A 15690-nucleotide genomic window follows, 5' to 3' on the forward strand; every position below is an offset into this window, starting at 1 on the left:
TTCGTAGAGTTGCGGTGGAGTTGATGATGGTTGTGATGGCGTTCGTATACGTAGTTTCAGAAGTGTTGAAGCTGGCGGAATGGTGGTGGTAATAGTTGTGGTGGTGGAGAGGGTAGGAGCAATGACTATGGTAACTGTCATGGTGGTGTTGGTGGGGGGTTGGTGGTTAGGTTAGGTAAGGTTTGTCAGGTAATTGACTGCGACGGTGGTGATGTAGGCGGTGAATGTGGTAGTAGCCGGGGGGAGGCGTACTGGAGGTAAGGAGGGGGTTGATAGAGATAGTTACGGTGGTGTTCGTGGGCGTATTGATATTTTTAGTATTAGTAGTGAGGTTGGTGTTACCAGACTTGATGTTTTAGTTTTTAGCGTTGTTTCTCTGGATATATTGATTATCAAATGGTATACAATACCGACAGGTTGGTAGATAAGACACATAGGCAACATTTAGGCAACTTTATTCCAAAACGTTTCGCCTACACAGTAGGCTTCTTCAATCGAGTACAGACTTTGGAACAGAACTTCTCCAGGCTGAGGTACTGAACCTCAAATCTACGACTTCAAGGGTGATGGACTGATTACATCGTCTTCACATCTCTACTGCTCCTGCCTACTTTCTGTACTCGACTGAAGAAGCCTACTGTGTAGGCGAAACGTTTCGGAATAAAGTTGCCTAAATGTTGCCTATGTGTCTTATCTACCTCTGGATATAATTGATGTTTTTACTATTGTAGTTCGGTAGCATTTAATTTTGGATCAGAAAAAGGCTAAAGCTAATAATAAAAGATAATGGCTGAAGTTCATGAATAAAGCTTGTGGCCAAGGCTAATGGATAAATAAAGCTCGTGGTTATAGCTAGTGCATAAAATTAGTGGCTAAAGCTGGTAGCTAAAGCTAGTTGGTAACGCTCGTGACATAGGATAGTTGCTAAACCTCATGGCTAAAATTCGTAGCTAAATCACTATGTGATTTCTTGTTTTCACGGTACTTAGGTCTGACTGACTAAATGTAAATTGATTGTTTACGATTTTATCCTTATCCTTCAAGGAAAAGTGGGTGTTCTTGATATTTTTGATCCAAGGAATTGGAGCTACCCTCCCTTTCCTCGGATCACAGTTGATTATTTAACATTTCTCCAGGTGTTGTATAATCCCATGCGAATTTACTGCTTTCTTGAGTATGGCATGCTAAATATTATTATTATAATCAAGGGGGAAGCGCTAAACCCATAGGATTATACAGTGCCCGGGGGGGGGGATGTGGAAGGCATTCAGGCTTAATTCGGGGAACCGGAGCACAGATCCAATTCTCTAAATCAAGAGCCCCTCACCAACATCAAGGAACCTTCCATGAGGGGATGGCATGCTAAAAATATGTTATATTTTATGTGGCGTATGTCACACACAGAAACAGGTTGCCTTCCGACCAGCGAACTAGGTTGTAAGGGTTTAATGATCATGGGCCCTGTCGTTATACCAACTTTGGCAGACTTGCCATCCCTGATGGTCGCCACGGTTTTACCGTGTCTTGTGCTTGCATTTGCCTCATTGATTATCGTTTCTTATGCTTACATTTGCCTCATTGTACGAAGCTGTAAATACTGTATATAGGCTATATATATTTTGTAAATACCAGCTCATTTTTGGTGAAGGAAATATATTCATTTATTTTCCGCTGTCTTTTTGCTCGTTCCTAAGTGGGTATCGCATTACGGCAAGGTGTGTACGAAATATTGAGAATGTAATATAAATATTTGTTTTAATACCCATATTCATAACTTCTAAATGCTGTGATGCGCATGTTTCTCCTTCCCACCGTGGGAATAAAACCAGGAGTAATACACATCTTCGTACAGTTGTAATAAAACACAGTAAAACAAATCTTCCCACCGTGATAATAAAACTCGGTATAATACAAATCTTCTCACCGTGGTAATAAAACAGGGAGTAACAGAAACCTTCCACCGTGGTAATAAAACAGGGAGTAACAGAAACCTTCCACCGTGGTAATAAAACAGGGAGTAACAGAAACCTTCCACCGTGATAATAAAACAGGGAGTAACAGAACTTCCACCGTGATAATGCAACAAGAATACAAACCTTCCCAACGTGGTAATAAAACACGTAGTAATACACATCTTCTCACAGTGGTAATAAAACACGTAGTAATACACATCTTCTCACAGTGGTAATAAAACACGTAGTAATACACATCTTCTCACAGTGGTAATAAAACACGAAGTAATATTAACCTTCCACCGGGATCATGTAACAGGTTTCAAGTTAAAAAATTTACTTTCATTATTGAATCTAGTTGGCCTTCCACATTACATCTATGTCCTCGGTCATAGAGGGGAAAAAAAGGGAAAGGGAGACAAAAGCTGAGAGAGAGAGAGAGAGAGAGAGAGAGAGAGAGAGAGAGAGAGAGAGAGAGAGAGAGAGAGAGAGAGAGAGAGAGATAGAGAGTCTGTGTCTTCTCTCTCCACTAGAGAGAGAAATTGACTTTCCTCCACTCAGGCATTACTGCCTACCTTTGCCCGCGAGCCATGAACCTTCAGTCGCCTTGCTCGCATTTTGCATGTCACTCTCCTTCACTTTATGCTACTCTCGTTCACCTGTAGTCGCTTTCATACATTTCAAATCCTCTTTGTTCGTCTGAAGCCACCCTCCCTCACCCTAAATCACCCTCGCTTACCTTAAGTTACTGTCGCTCACCTAAAGTTTCCTTCGTTCGCATAAAGTTTTTGTCGCTCATAAGAAATAATTCATGTTTACCCAAGTTTACCTTCTTTTATAGGTTACTGATCATTCACCTGAATTGGGCTGTGTATCAAATGTAGCCAGTCGTTCACCTGAAGTTACCCGGGTCAAACGAAGTCACACACACAGACATAGACAGTGTAGCAATTGAATAGGTCTCCGTCGCTAGTCATTAATTTTAAATCGGGTTAGTTTTTGCTCAGAAATATCATAACTGAACCCGGGACGTGTTTCGCCACATACTCTCGACCATGAGCTTCACACACCTCCTCTTTACCATCTCCTAACTACTGCCAGTCAACCACTGCTACTGTATGACGCAACCTGCGCCCAGAGGGGATACATTAACGAAGTTTACACATCAGCATCCTCTAATTTAGCTCATAAACTGGGTCCCAACTTTTCAGAGGATCATGTATGTGAGAGAGATAAGGGCGATGTTACTTGAGCAGGTGTGTGATAGTCCAGATGGCCAAGTGGTTTAAGGTCATACGAGTACAGGAATCCATGATCTAGATCTTCAAGTTGCATTTCTCCTTTCAAATTCTCCCCCTGTATTTAACTATTTGTATAAAACTTTTATATAAGCGTATATATATATATATATATATATATATATATATATATATATATATATATATATATATATATATATATATATATATATATATATATACTATATATATATATATATATATATATATATATATACATATATATATATATATATATATATATATATATATATATATATATATATATATATATATATATATATATATATAGTAAATTATTAAATAAATGTTGGCGACTATTTATCATACGGTGTATTTTTGCGATTGTATTGAACTTATAAGGGTTTGGATGGGTAAGTTTTTAAGGTTAGTGGGGGGAGGGGGTTTGCAGGTCTTGAGGGTTTTAAGTTTAGATATAACTGGGGTGAATAAAAGGGTTGAGAATGCGATTGGGTATATGATTACGGATTATATATATATATGATGTGGGCTATGAGGGAGGCGGACGTGCGTGCAAGAATTAATGCGCTGGCAGCAACTTTTTATAGGACACAGTGTAGGAATAAAGGGGTGTATGGAGGGAGATGGGAGAGAGATTTTAGTGAGGGTTATCGAAATTTCACATTAAGGGACTTATGGGATTTGCAAAGTGGGTAAGGGGATACAACGGGCTATTTTCCTAGAATGGGGAGTGAGCATGGAGAGCTGTTTTTATGGATGCATAATTGAGTTTTGATATCTAGTGGCAATAGGGTTATTGCCCCGAAGGTTTCAGGTACTACACAGTTATCATTTGGAAGTGTGTTGCACTACGATTGCATATTATTATTTTTCATGTATAAATCATTTCAAGGACATTATGATGAAAATTTTCAATGAGATTCAAATATGTTATAGGTGTCTTTAATGATTTTGATTCAATTGTAAATGGTAAAAAGATCTTTATTTTCAGTTTAATTACAGAGTTTTTTCTTATGTAAAGCACAACTTAAATGGTGTAAATTAGAAAATAGGTAGTTTTGATATTTTAAGGTTGTTTTTTTCCTTTTAATGTATTTATCGATGGAGGCAATATGATGAATATTGCTAAGATTTGTTAACGGAAATTTTTCTGTACTCTTCGAGTTAATACAGGTGAATGCATTATTCTTGGTTGAATGGAGGTATTATTATAACTGACGGTGGATGTGAATGTGTTAAATATGTCAGTATGTTTTATATTAAAATTCCTTTGTTTAGCACATGTAGGAGAACTGACAGTCAGAAATATTTAGAATGAGAAGAGTGGGATTTCCTTTTTATTGTTTTTTATTCGTTGTAAATATGTACATCAATGATTTAGAATAGTTAGTGGGTTTTTGGTAAATTTATGGTTGGTTACGATAATCATATTGTAGTAGGAATACTAGGCTTAGGTAAATGGTATAACTTATGATAATGGTGTAATGCTTTTTGACATTACAAGACTATTAATTATAACAAGGTGGTTCAATGTTTTTATGGCAAGCAATTTATTGGAAAAAATTTGAACGTATTCTCATAAAGAGAGAGATATATCAATAGACCTGTGCTGATTAGTGTAGTGGTTTGCATATGAGGTTTCTAAATTTATGTAGGTCCAATCTTATTCTATATTCCTTTCTTGTGTTCAGAGCAGAAGGAATTTGAAAAAAAAAATGAAGGATAATTGTACTGTACATATATCAATTCCGAGCTAATTAAGAGATACAATGCTTAATTTGATGAAGAATTAGGTTGCATTTTTACTATTGTTAACTTATACACATGTATTTAGTTTAGGACAGTCTAAGCTTCGGCATCAGATATAGTATTGGTTATAGTTGTTATAATGTTAACAATGTAATGGTAATAGGTATTGTTTCAATATCCGATGTCAGGATTTTCATTCAGTGCAATATATTTGTTTGAATTTTCTTGTGAATCATGTTTGTGTATGGTTTTAAATAAAATATAAAAAAAAAATTATTAAATAAATGTAATCTTATCTAAAATATATTTAGCTGAATTAAGCTAAATTAAATTGTGGAGAACTCTTTATAAAGCATGCATAAGAAAGTACATATTTAGAAATATCCAAAATAAAATACAACTATCATATGGACTAGAATGGGGCTTTTCTAATTGAAATAAATATCATTTGCTGCAATATATAAGTAATGTTTGATTTCAGGTTCATTTTATAAAAACTTCAACTTGACATTTGGTTAATTTTGGAGTGTTGTGATAGGTACACATTATTTATGTTAAAGAATATCTACATACGTGTAGGAATGTTGTCCAAGATGATGTGACGTGATCAGACAATGATTTGGCAGTGATTGTGTAAGAATTTGTCACTAATAAACTTGACCTCATATTGCGTCTTTGTCTCGTGTATTTACATGAGTAGCTATTTATCACTCATACTTGTTCTCCTAGATAATGAGAATATTAAATTTCCGATGATCGAAGACCAGTTGGGTAGGATTCACCTAAACCGTTTTTCGCTAAATTTAGCAGTGTTATCGTAGGTCCCTAAGCCAGTTTTGATGTATATATTTTTTTTTTATTTTTGTACACTATGTTATTACAGATAAAGATGTACGCACCAAAACATGAAACAAAGAATTAGAAAAGATCTATTGGTTAGAGTGTTAAGTTGAGATCCTATCTATTACTCGAGGTATACCACCAGTGAAGAATTCTTTCATTTATAAAATTAGAATTAAAATAATTTCTAATTGAATAAACAGTGTAAAGATCTGTTTTAAGAACAGTTTACCTTGTTGGATCGACTCCGTATGAAAAGCTCTGCGCACGCGTGCTCGCATAAACACACATACGCATGTATGTGTGTATATATATATATATATATATATATATATATATATATATATATATATATATATATATATATAATATTTATATAAATATATATATATATATATATATATATATATATATATATATATATATATATATAAAATGTCGTGCCGAATAGGTAAAACTGGTCAATTAGCAAGAACTCATTTAAAATTAAATAATTTCTAAAGATATATATTTTTCATTTCTGATAATGTAAAAATTAATATTTTTGTACCAAAAGAACATACACATAGGAATATTTTGTACCAAAAGAACATACAATTACGCATAAGAATATTTTTCTTCAAATAGTTATCCATGGCTTATTTTACCTATTAATATATATTACACTCTGTTACATGAGTTTATTTTCTCCAGGAAAACTTACCATTCATTTTCACTGATAGGTAAAAATCATTTTTGTCACTCTCCTGCTTGTCCCAGCTTCACGAGTGCCTGGCTGAGAGAGAACACAGCTTGCTAACATCCAGTAATCCCGGTTATCCTTTTAATAGTTCCGATGGTATCAATGAATGCTTGTCACTCTATTTAATTCTATTTTACCAAAGGCATCGACTTTATTATTTCTTCAGGTGTATGTGAGAGGGAATCCACAAATTTGTCATACATTCTTTTATTATTAATTCATGAAAATCTATGCCTTTATTTAGACAAGAATAATAATAAGACACAAGTGAAGCACTAAAACATTTATTATGAAAACGGTTTGCTCAATGAAATATTTGTAAATCCGTTGAGTAAAAGAAGAAAATAATCTCTATAAAACGCCCAACATTTTCTTGTGGGGGGGAAAAATTGGTCAAAGAAAATATTAGATACTGATAAGTATGGAAATAAGACATAAGTGAAGCACTAGGACATTTAATATAGAAACGTTTTGCTCACTGGGAGATTTGGTAAACAGAAATATGTATGTAGAAGAGATAATTTGTATAAAAATGTCATTATGCATAGAAATGTACAAAGGCAGTAACCGAAATGGAAAACGCCAAGTTGGTTGTAAATGATGGCAATCAGCAGAAACGTCTCTCCCTTGAGGTTGCCTTGTTTGCTGTTTCCAACACAGTACCCCAAAATTCAGGTAGTTTTGGCATTTCGAGATTCGACCCCACCACATACACTACACCAGGAGGTGACGTGAGCTCCATCACCCAACATCCCCGATCCTGACACTACCTAGCCAGCATGCTATTACTTTGTTTTTTTCTTAGCTGTATTCTATTAAAAAACCACAGTTAGTGAAGCGTCTCCTACTTAAATGTTAGTCTTTATTAAACAGTCGGAGAATTGGTGTCTGCAAGCTATACAACAATTAGTGTGTCAAAGAGTTAAGTTTATAAATTGAAAACACAGTTATTACTACAAATGTTTCCCTGCATTGTATGACGATCAGGTTGGCTTACGTAATCAGAGCTTACCATCTTCCTTTTGATAGAGTTGAAATTGTCAACAGCATGGAGAGTCTGTGTGATGTTTTAATCTACAGATTAATCTGCATATTTAATATGTATATTTTACTCTTTTTTACTCATTTCCACTAACAATAAAAAAAAACTCAGTAAATAGTTCCAATTTAATTTAGGGATTAACAAGTTTGAGGTATCTGTTTTTATTTTTGTGGTGTCATCATGAACATGTAATCTTGCAACCTGGGAAGAAAAGAGAGGGAAGTGTAAGACTGCAAAAGGCCATCTGGAATTGCAAAGTCCCCATCCATCCCTCAGAGTGCAGGCAATGTACCTACCATCTCCAGAACTCAAGGCCAGTTAACCGGTTTCCTAGGATGACATCATGAATATTACCTTGTTCACCCTATAGCAGCACGCCAAGTGTCAAAAAAATAACTTGCCTCTACACGCTCACACACCCCTGCAGTATGCTCACTCCTTACTCTTTAACCATTCCAGGAACGTCCCTTACATTTTTTCTATGCACCCTGAATTTATATACCCTTCTGAACATTCTCTTCTCCATCCTTCTAAATCACCGTACCATCTCAAAACCCTTAATCCGTTTTCTGAATTAAACCTATCATATAACCACACAGTCTCCAGCTTTCATCCTCCTCCTCGCTGCAAAATTGGGAACTATGACACACGCTCATACGAAAGTGTTAGTACCACTATTTTCTGGCAGTTTCCAGTTTTTTGCCTACAATATTAAACCTCGTTATTTCAACAGAAGACTTTTCCTCTCTGATTTTTTTTTTGTGATTTACCAGGTCATTACGGCAATAAATGGTTGTCGAGAGAAGTTTGTGCTAACTGCAAGGATTGGAGTGCAAGGATTGTACTGCAAAGATTGTAGTGCCATTTATTAATAACTAGGAACACTTCTGCAGCAGAAAATACATATATGCTTGTGATCGTGTTCATGTATCTATGGTGAGAGAGGCGGCAAATCATAGTAGAGTGTAGGAGACTGTGCTGTAGTGCATCGGGCATTAACTTAATTTTATATATAACATTTAATAAGATAACATGGAACTATGACGTGCAGATAGCATCAGAAACCAGCATGTAAGAAAAACTAATTTAGGAAAACTTGGCAATGATAAAAGCAACAAAAACGGCGGAAAGGTAGAGATGAATGGTAGAGATGAAGGATACAAAAGAAAAAATTCCTCATTATATATTATGCAAAGTGTTGCTGCATCAGAAAAAAAAAAAAACTAAGAGTAATTGTAGGTACAGACACTGTGTACATTATCTCGATTACCGATCATAGATTAATCTGAGGAATCGAGGACTGGCTACCGAATGCTACTTGCAATGACTTAAATTATTTCCCACTGACAGTTATCACAAGAAAGGGGCTGGAGAAGTGCTTAAGTCCTAGAATACTTGAAATATTGTATCAAAAATTACGGAGAAAAGAAGTATGTGCAACTCACTTACTTTGCCAGATAATATGATATACAAGGTTTATCAAGTGTACTGTGTGTATAAATATAAAGCTGTGTTTGACAACAATTATATCTCGAATACATATACATATATAAATTCAATTATTTGAAATGTAACTACAAACACATTTTTGTAGTTATACACAAAACTATATTCACATTCATTCACTTACGTATACATACACCCACATAAAAAATTGCACAAAAAGCAAAACGATTAAAAGACGCAAAAAATGCACAAATGCGTTTGTCGACAATTATATTTTAAATACTTTACAGCGATCCTCAGAGCTTGGTTGCGTACAGCAGGCATTACCCCTTTAAATTGCAACACTGTCATTCTGGAACGGAAAACTAGCTGGATCTTTAGTTACTATTTTGAGTCCTTTGTCATACTCCTTCAGGAACTTACATGAACTCTTTCCCCGTGAGCCAAGGATCTCTAAAACCATGAGAATGAACGTGTATTGATAAGAGAGTTTACTGTGTTTTCTAGACATTTTGGACTCCCTGAAGCAAGCAGCTGCAGCTTCTTTATACCTTCTACACTGAAATTCGGTGTCAAGCAGTGTGGATGCTTATGTGTTGCCCAATACCACCTGCTTGCCAATCGTGGAGGTTTGGTGACTTGTAAAGTAATTCCATCTGGATGAATTTGGTTGCCATCGTATCTACATAGGTGTGATGACTCTTTGATCGCTGGGCACCCAGCGATGTTGTAAATCTTAATGCTTTGCAATCTTTCCCTCGGATATATGGCAAACAAGACAGTGGCATAAGAATTGGTCAATCTATTCACTTTCATAAACCTGTGTTCGTTAAGCATAGGCGCTGCAAGGTAAAGACCAATACCATTACGAATGGCTAGAGTGTCGAGGCGTGTGTCTACATATAAATTATAGACAGCTAACAGAAAATCCCCAATATGAGAATCTCTCGCTGCCAAGAGGCAAACTCTGTCCTTCCGTGACACACTCTTGATCAATATTGAGGCTATATTCTCCACAAACGAAGATCGAACTTCAGGAAGAATTATCATATATATATATATATATATATATATATATATATATATATATATATATATATATATATATATATATATATATATATATATATATATATATATATATATATATATATATATATATATATATATATATATATATATATATATATATATATATATATATATATATATATATATATATATATCTGTAGGGGAAGGAAGGCGGGGTAGGGGTCGTCCTCGAAAAGGTTGGAAGGAAGGGGTAAAGGAGGTTTTGTGGGAGAGGGGCTTGGACTTCCAGCAAGCGTGCGTGATAGGAGTGAATAGAGACGAATGGTATTTGGGACCTGATGAGCTGTTGGAGTGTGAGCAGGGTAATATTTAGTGAAGGGATTCAGGGAAACCGGGTATTTTTATATAGCCGGACTTGAGTCCTGGAAATGGGAAGTACAATGCCTGCACTCTGAAGGAGGGGTTCGGGATGTTGACAGTTTGTAGGGATATAAGAACATAAGAAAGGAGGAACACTGCAGCAGGCCTGTTGGCCCATACTAGGCAGGCCCTTTACTATTCATCCCACTAACAGACATTTGACCAACCCAATTTTCAATGCTACCCAAGAAATAAGCTCTGATGTGCAAGTCCCACTCAAATCCAACCCCTCCCACTCATGCACTTATCCAACCTAAATTTGAAACTACCCAAAGTCCTAGCCTCAATAACCCAACTAGGTAGACTGTTCCACTCATCAACTACCCTATTTCCAAACCAATACTTTCCTATGTCCTCTCTAAATCTAAACTTATCCAATTTAAATCCATTACTGCGGGTTCTCTCTTGGAGAGATATCCTCAAGACCTTGTTAATATCCCCTTTATTAATACCTATCTTCCACTTATACACTTCGATGTTGTGTATCTTTATACGTATATGCTTCTAAGTTGTTGTATTCTGGGCACCTCTGCAAAAACAGTGATTATGTGTGAGTGAGGTCAAACTGTTGAATGAAGATGAAAGTATTTTCTTTTTGGGGATTTTCTTTTTTTATGGGTCACCCTGCCTCGGTGGGAGACAGCCGACTTGTTGAATATATATATATATATATATATATATATATATATATATATATATATATATATATATATATATATATATATATATATATATATATATATATATATACACACACATTACTGCGTCCACGAACGAGTGGTATTGATCAATAACAACACTGCGACTAGCCAAGGACTCGAACCCATGCTACTTTGGCCTGCGTCATGGTGGACGAAGACTCATAACGCCTTAATCCACTGGTCCAGTGGATTAAGATGTCATGAGTTTTCGCCCACCATGAGGCAGGCCAAAGCAGCATGGGGTTCGAGTCCTTGGATAGTCGCAGTGTTGTTTTATATATATATATATATATATATATATATATATATATATATATATATATATATATATATATATATATATATATATATATATATATATATATATATATATATATATATATATAGGTAATGTGAGCACAATTTTTAACGTAATTATCTACTAGAGCATTGTGGGGCTCCCTGTCCTATATAAGAGTTATTGTATCGTGTGGGTGCCGTGCTGCTGCCTTGCTATTGCCATGCAGCTGCTGCAGCATTACGTTGATGTTACCGTGCCGCTGCCGTGTCGCAAGTGTGCCATTAACGTGCCACTAATGTGCTTCTGCTGTCCTTCTACCGTACTGCCACCGTATCACATCGATGGGTACACATTGATGGAGCATCGCGTGAGAACAAATGTAACCAACAGCTGAAATATTTCCTTAATTAAAGTTAGAACTGTACTTGAATTTCGAAGGTAATTATGGTCTTACGAGGCTCGCACACGAATTATTAAACATGTACATAACAGACATTACCTTTTTTTTTTTTTTGCAGTTCAACAATTGGGAAATTGTTCATCATTACCATCTCCTGTTTTGAGAATTGAAAATGTCATGCAATGAATTCTGGTCCAGTACACCTTGACCTGCCCAGCAATACCAATAGCGAAATAAAATTGAAGAATAACCATGTTATAATAATATTCAATAATTAATCGATATGTAAAAATGCTACACACGGATGATATAGTTCATATTTTTCCTTATTTAACAGAAGGAAAACATTGACTCTGAAATACACTGACTTTCAAGGTGGTCAGTGGCTACACTGATGGGCAGAACCAGCGGTCACACGGTGGCTATATAAGCCGGGTGTATGAGGAGAGAGGCATCATTCACCAGACTTTACCTCTCTCACTCTCACCTTTCTGCACCTTGCAACACCTGCAACATGAGGACTGTGAGTAACATTATCGGGGCAGAGTTATTTCCTTTGCGTTGTCCCATGCCTGAAGCATTATTACGTATCGTTAGGTAGATTAAAATAAAATAAAATTCCAAGGCAACAGGCACTAACATTGTACCGTCAGGTTCCTTATGAATCGGTCTTAATATATCAGATTCAAAATACTCCCTCATCCATAATTTAATGAGGAATTGTCGTATAAGACTAAATATATGAGAAACTCTCTGGGGCTTGTATTATTATTATTATATTCAAGAAGGTAAGACTATTTTTCCTTAGAAGATGAAAATGAAAACTTATTACTGTAATATTATTTCAACTTATTCTGGGATTTAAGCTTTAATAATCAACATATAAATCATTGTTCCAATTAGATTACTTTAGCGCAAATGTAACGAGAAAGCAGTTTTATGTAGGGTTTTCATTTTGGTATCATCACTTACATAAAAACCAAATTTTATAAAGTACTGAGTAAGGAACGAAGGTGACTGTGTAAAGATGATGTTTCCATGATATATTATCCATTGAAAAAATAAAGGCTGAAAACCTAATCTCTTTTTAACCAAATAATAAATTGTAAATGCATGAAAACTATGGAAATAATCTCTTGCTATGGAAATAATCCTTTTATGTCAGATATATTTTATCAACGGATTATTAGATCCTGAAAGGAGTGTTGCTGAATCACCTTTCACGTTGTTAGCTTAAAACAAAATAGTTACCAGACATCTTGAAAAATCTACAAGAGTTCATGATCCTGTATAGTCTACATTACTGAATTAGCTTATTTTCAAATAGTCAGCGTTTGTAAATTATCAATAATAGACTACAGCTGATTCAATTTCAACAAAAAACTCTAGAAAACCCATTATAAATATTATAGAGGATATGTAAAAGATTGTATAAAGGCAAGGGGAAAAAATTACCATCGTGGAGAATGAGAAATGGTGTAAAGGTAGGAATACAAAGAAAAAATTGCAGCACAATAAAAGACACATAAATTAAAATCAAATGGTCGAACCTACTAACAAGGCTGCATAAAGGAATGTGTAATCAGCGCATTTGATTTAGAGGAAAAAAAAAAACGGATGTGGAACTAAACGAGAGGAGAAGGGGGGGAGGTGACTTGATTTATTTTCTTTTTTACCTTTTAATAGTTTACTACAAAGAGTGAAGGATGCTCGATCTTCTTGCTCAGCGCTAGACAGACAGATTCCATTTCCCCCCTTCCCCACAGTTTGTGATGATGGCTGTGCTCGCCTTGGCAGCAGCTGACAAACGACCACTCACAACCTATGGAGCACCAGGCCCTGCTAGTCATGGTCACCAGGGACCCCAGATCGCTATCATCCGCGACGATCGAGTACACCCTGATGCCCAGGGACTTTACTCCTTAAACTTGGAGACCGAGGATGGTATTGTGAGGCAGGAGTCTGGCGGTCCCGGCGGTAGTCAGCAGGGCTCTGTCAGGTAAGTGTTTCCCACTACCTGAAAACCACAATCAATGTGGGGAAGACCTATTCATTCACTGAGTAAGATCATTTAAGGCCTCGTCAGTTGCTAGCTGCTTAGAGAATGGAGGATTTAGCCACCATCACTTTTAGAACTGAATGACCTACTCAGGTTTAGCGCATCGCATTCACAAATTAATTAATAGTGGAAGGGAAGGCCTTGCTCAATTAGTAAGAGATTTCTTTGAGTAATACCAGGTGATGCATCTCGTAGAGGTCCATCTCACTTTTCTTATAAATCTCATACCACAGATTGACGGTGACGTCCTCTATGCAGCGATTATATGACAGCACTTAAGTACTTTATCTGTCGTGCTGACTTGTTTTTGTAAATTACGTTTCAATTTATATATCACTTTATCAGTTCATCTAGCACTTATAAAAATAATTAAATTAAAAGTTTTTATTTTCTTGCCTATTACTATGTTTTTTAATAATTACACGATAATTCTACTTGGGTTATATGTTTCCTGAATCAGACTTATCATAAAAAAATGCATCAGTCCAATTTATTATAAGGAAATCGTTTTGTTTAGCTCGAGAACTTTATACCTTTCATAAGTTGAATGTAATAATTAGTTAAATAATTATATTAGTTAATCATTTAGCTAAATATCTGTCTTAACTGCACTAGGAAATATTACTTCCAATGAATCAAATGTCACTTAAGCCATTATGGCCTAACCATCTTCCAGGCACTAACCTACTTCCTTCTCGTCTCTCACACAGCTTTACTTTCCCCGACGGACAAGTGTTCGACCTGAAATTCGTCGCCGACGAAGGTGGCTACCAGCCCCAGTCCTCTTACCTACCAGTGGCTCCTGAATTCCCCCACCCAATCCCTCAGTTCGTGCTGGACCAGATTGCCTTCGCTGCTCAGGAAGACGCTGCCCGAGCCCGCGGTGAAATTAGGAGTCCATCCCCAAGCTACGGTGCTCCCTCCAAGTAATAACATTGCCTACTCTATCTTGACGACAACGTACCACCTTCAAAACTCCCAGCTTCTTCACTGCATGTCGAAATGCTTAAACCAATGTTTTTGTGTCTTGGCCTTATTAGCAATGAATAGTTATGCCTACCGAGGGACTTGCACGAGTTTTGACTGGGAGAATGTGGAGTTATATTCTCCTTCATTATCTGCCGGAAGTTTTAACCATTATTTATTATAATTACATATAAATATTACATATAATAAATGATAAACCTGTGTAATTTGTTTTCCTATAGTCTCATGTTTTTAAGGACGGTAAAATTCTATATTTTATATAAACAGTAAAATCTGATTTGTTCTGAATACTCAACGCTTTTATGAGCACACATAGTCAAAATTTGGAAGAGCATGTATTCAAGATGCGAGAGCACGCACTCATCATTCGTAAACACATAATCAACTTATCTAAGTACAGACTTATCTTTCCTATTTACACACCAAACCTGTGTATAAAAAAAACCGCAATTGCAACTTGTATATCTACTACATATTCAGAGTCATGTACCTATATATTTGTTACATCTATGTGACTCTGATCGGTTAGTATTATACCTCTTCAAGAATTTTCTATTATTACACATACACTTTTTAAATTGCACCAGTGTGATTGGGCCACTTCTCTTTTATATCCTACATCAATCCCCCCTCCCACCCTTTTCCAATATTTCTATCCTTACCCATCCTTCTTCCTTACCATCTTACCAAAGACTCTGGTCATAAGAAGCGAAAACCTGTGTATAAAAATGTACACTCAGCAAGTGCGAGCACACACACA

The 15690-nt window shown here is 35.9% G+C and overlaps 1 protein-coding gene across 1 annotated transcript; it reads left to right on the forward strand.

Annotated features, from left to right (window-relative positions):
• Nucleotides 1–12261: 12261 nt before the first annotated feature.
• LOC128693751 (cuticle protein AM1199-like) lies at nt 12262–15132 on the forward strand. Its single transcript, XM_053783602.2, has 3 exons — nt 12262–12407; nt 13651–13883; nt 14654–15132. The coding sequence occupies exons 1-3, from the start codon at nt 12324–12326 to the stop codon at nt 14871–14873; spliced, it is 537 nt and encodes a 178-aa protein (XP_053639577.1). The 5' UTR covers nt 12262–12323; the 3' UTR covers nt 14874–15132.
• The last annotated feature ends 558 nt before the right edge of the window (nt 15133–15690 follow it).

Source organism: Cherax quadricarinatus, chromosome 34, assembly GCF_038502225.1.
Source record: "Cherax quadricarinatus isolate ZL_2023a chromosome 34, ASM3850222v1, whole genome shotgun sequence".
Taxonomy (NCBI): Eukaryota; Metazoa; Arthropoda; class Malacostraca; order Decapoda; family Parastacidae; genus Cherax; species Cherax quadricarinatus.

What these genes read in the sequence shown, in the direction of transcription:
- LOC128693751 (XM_053783602.2), top strand. Translation starts at nt 12,324, where the DNA reads ATGAGGAGAGAGGCATCATTCACCAGACTTTACCTCTCTCACTCTCAC. An exon ending in ACACCTGCAACATGAGGACT is followed by an intron (nt 12,408 to 13,650) that starts GTGAGTAACATT and finishes CCTTCCCCACAG; the next exon opens with TTTGTGATGATGGCTGTGCT. An exon ending in AGTCAGCAGGGCTCTGTCAG is followed by an intron (nt 13,884 to 14,653) that starts GTAAGTGTTTCC and finishes TCTCTCACACAG; the next exon opens with CTTTACTTTCCCCGACGGAC.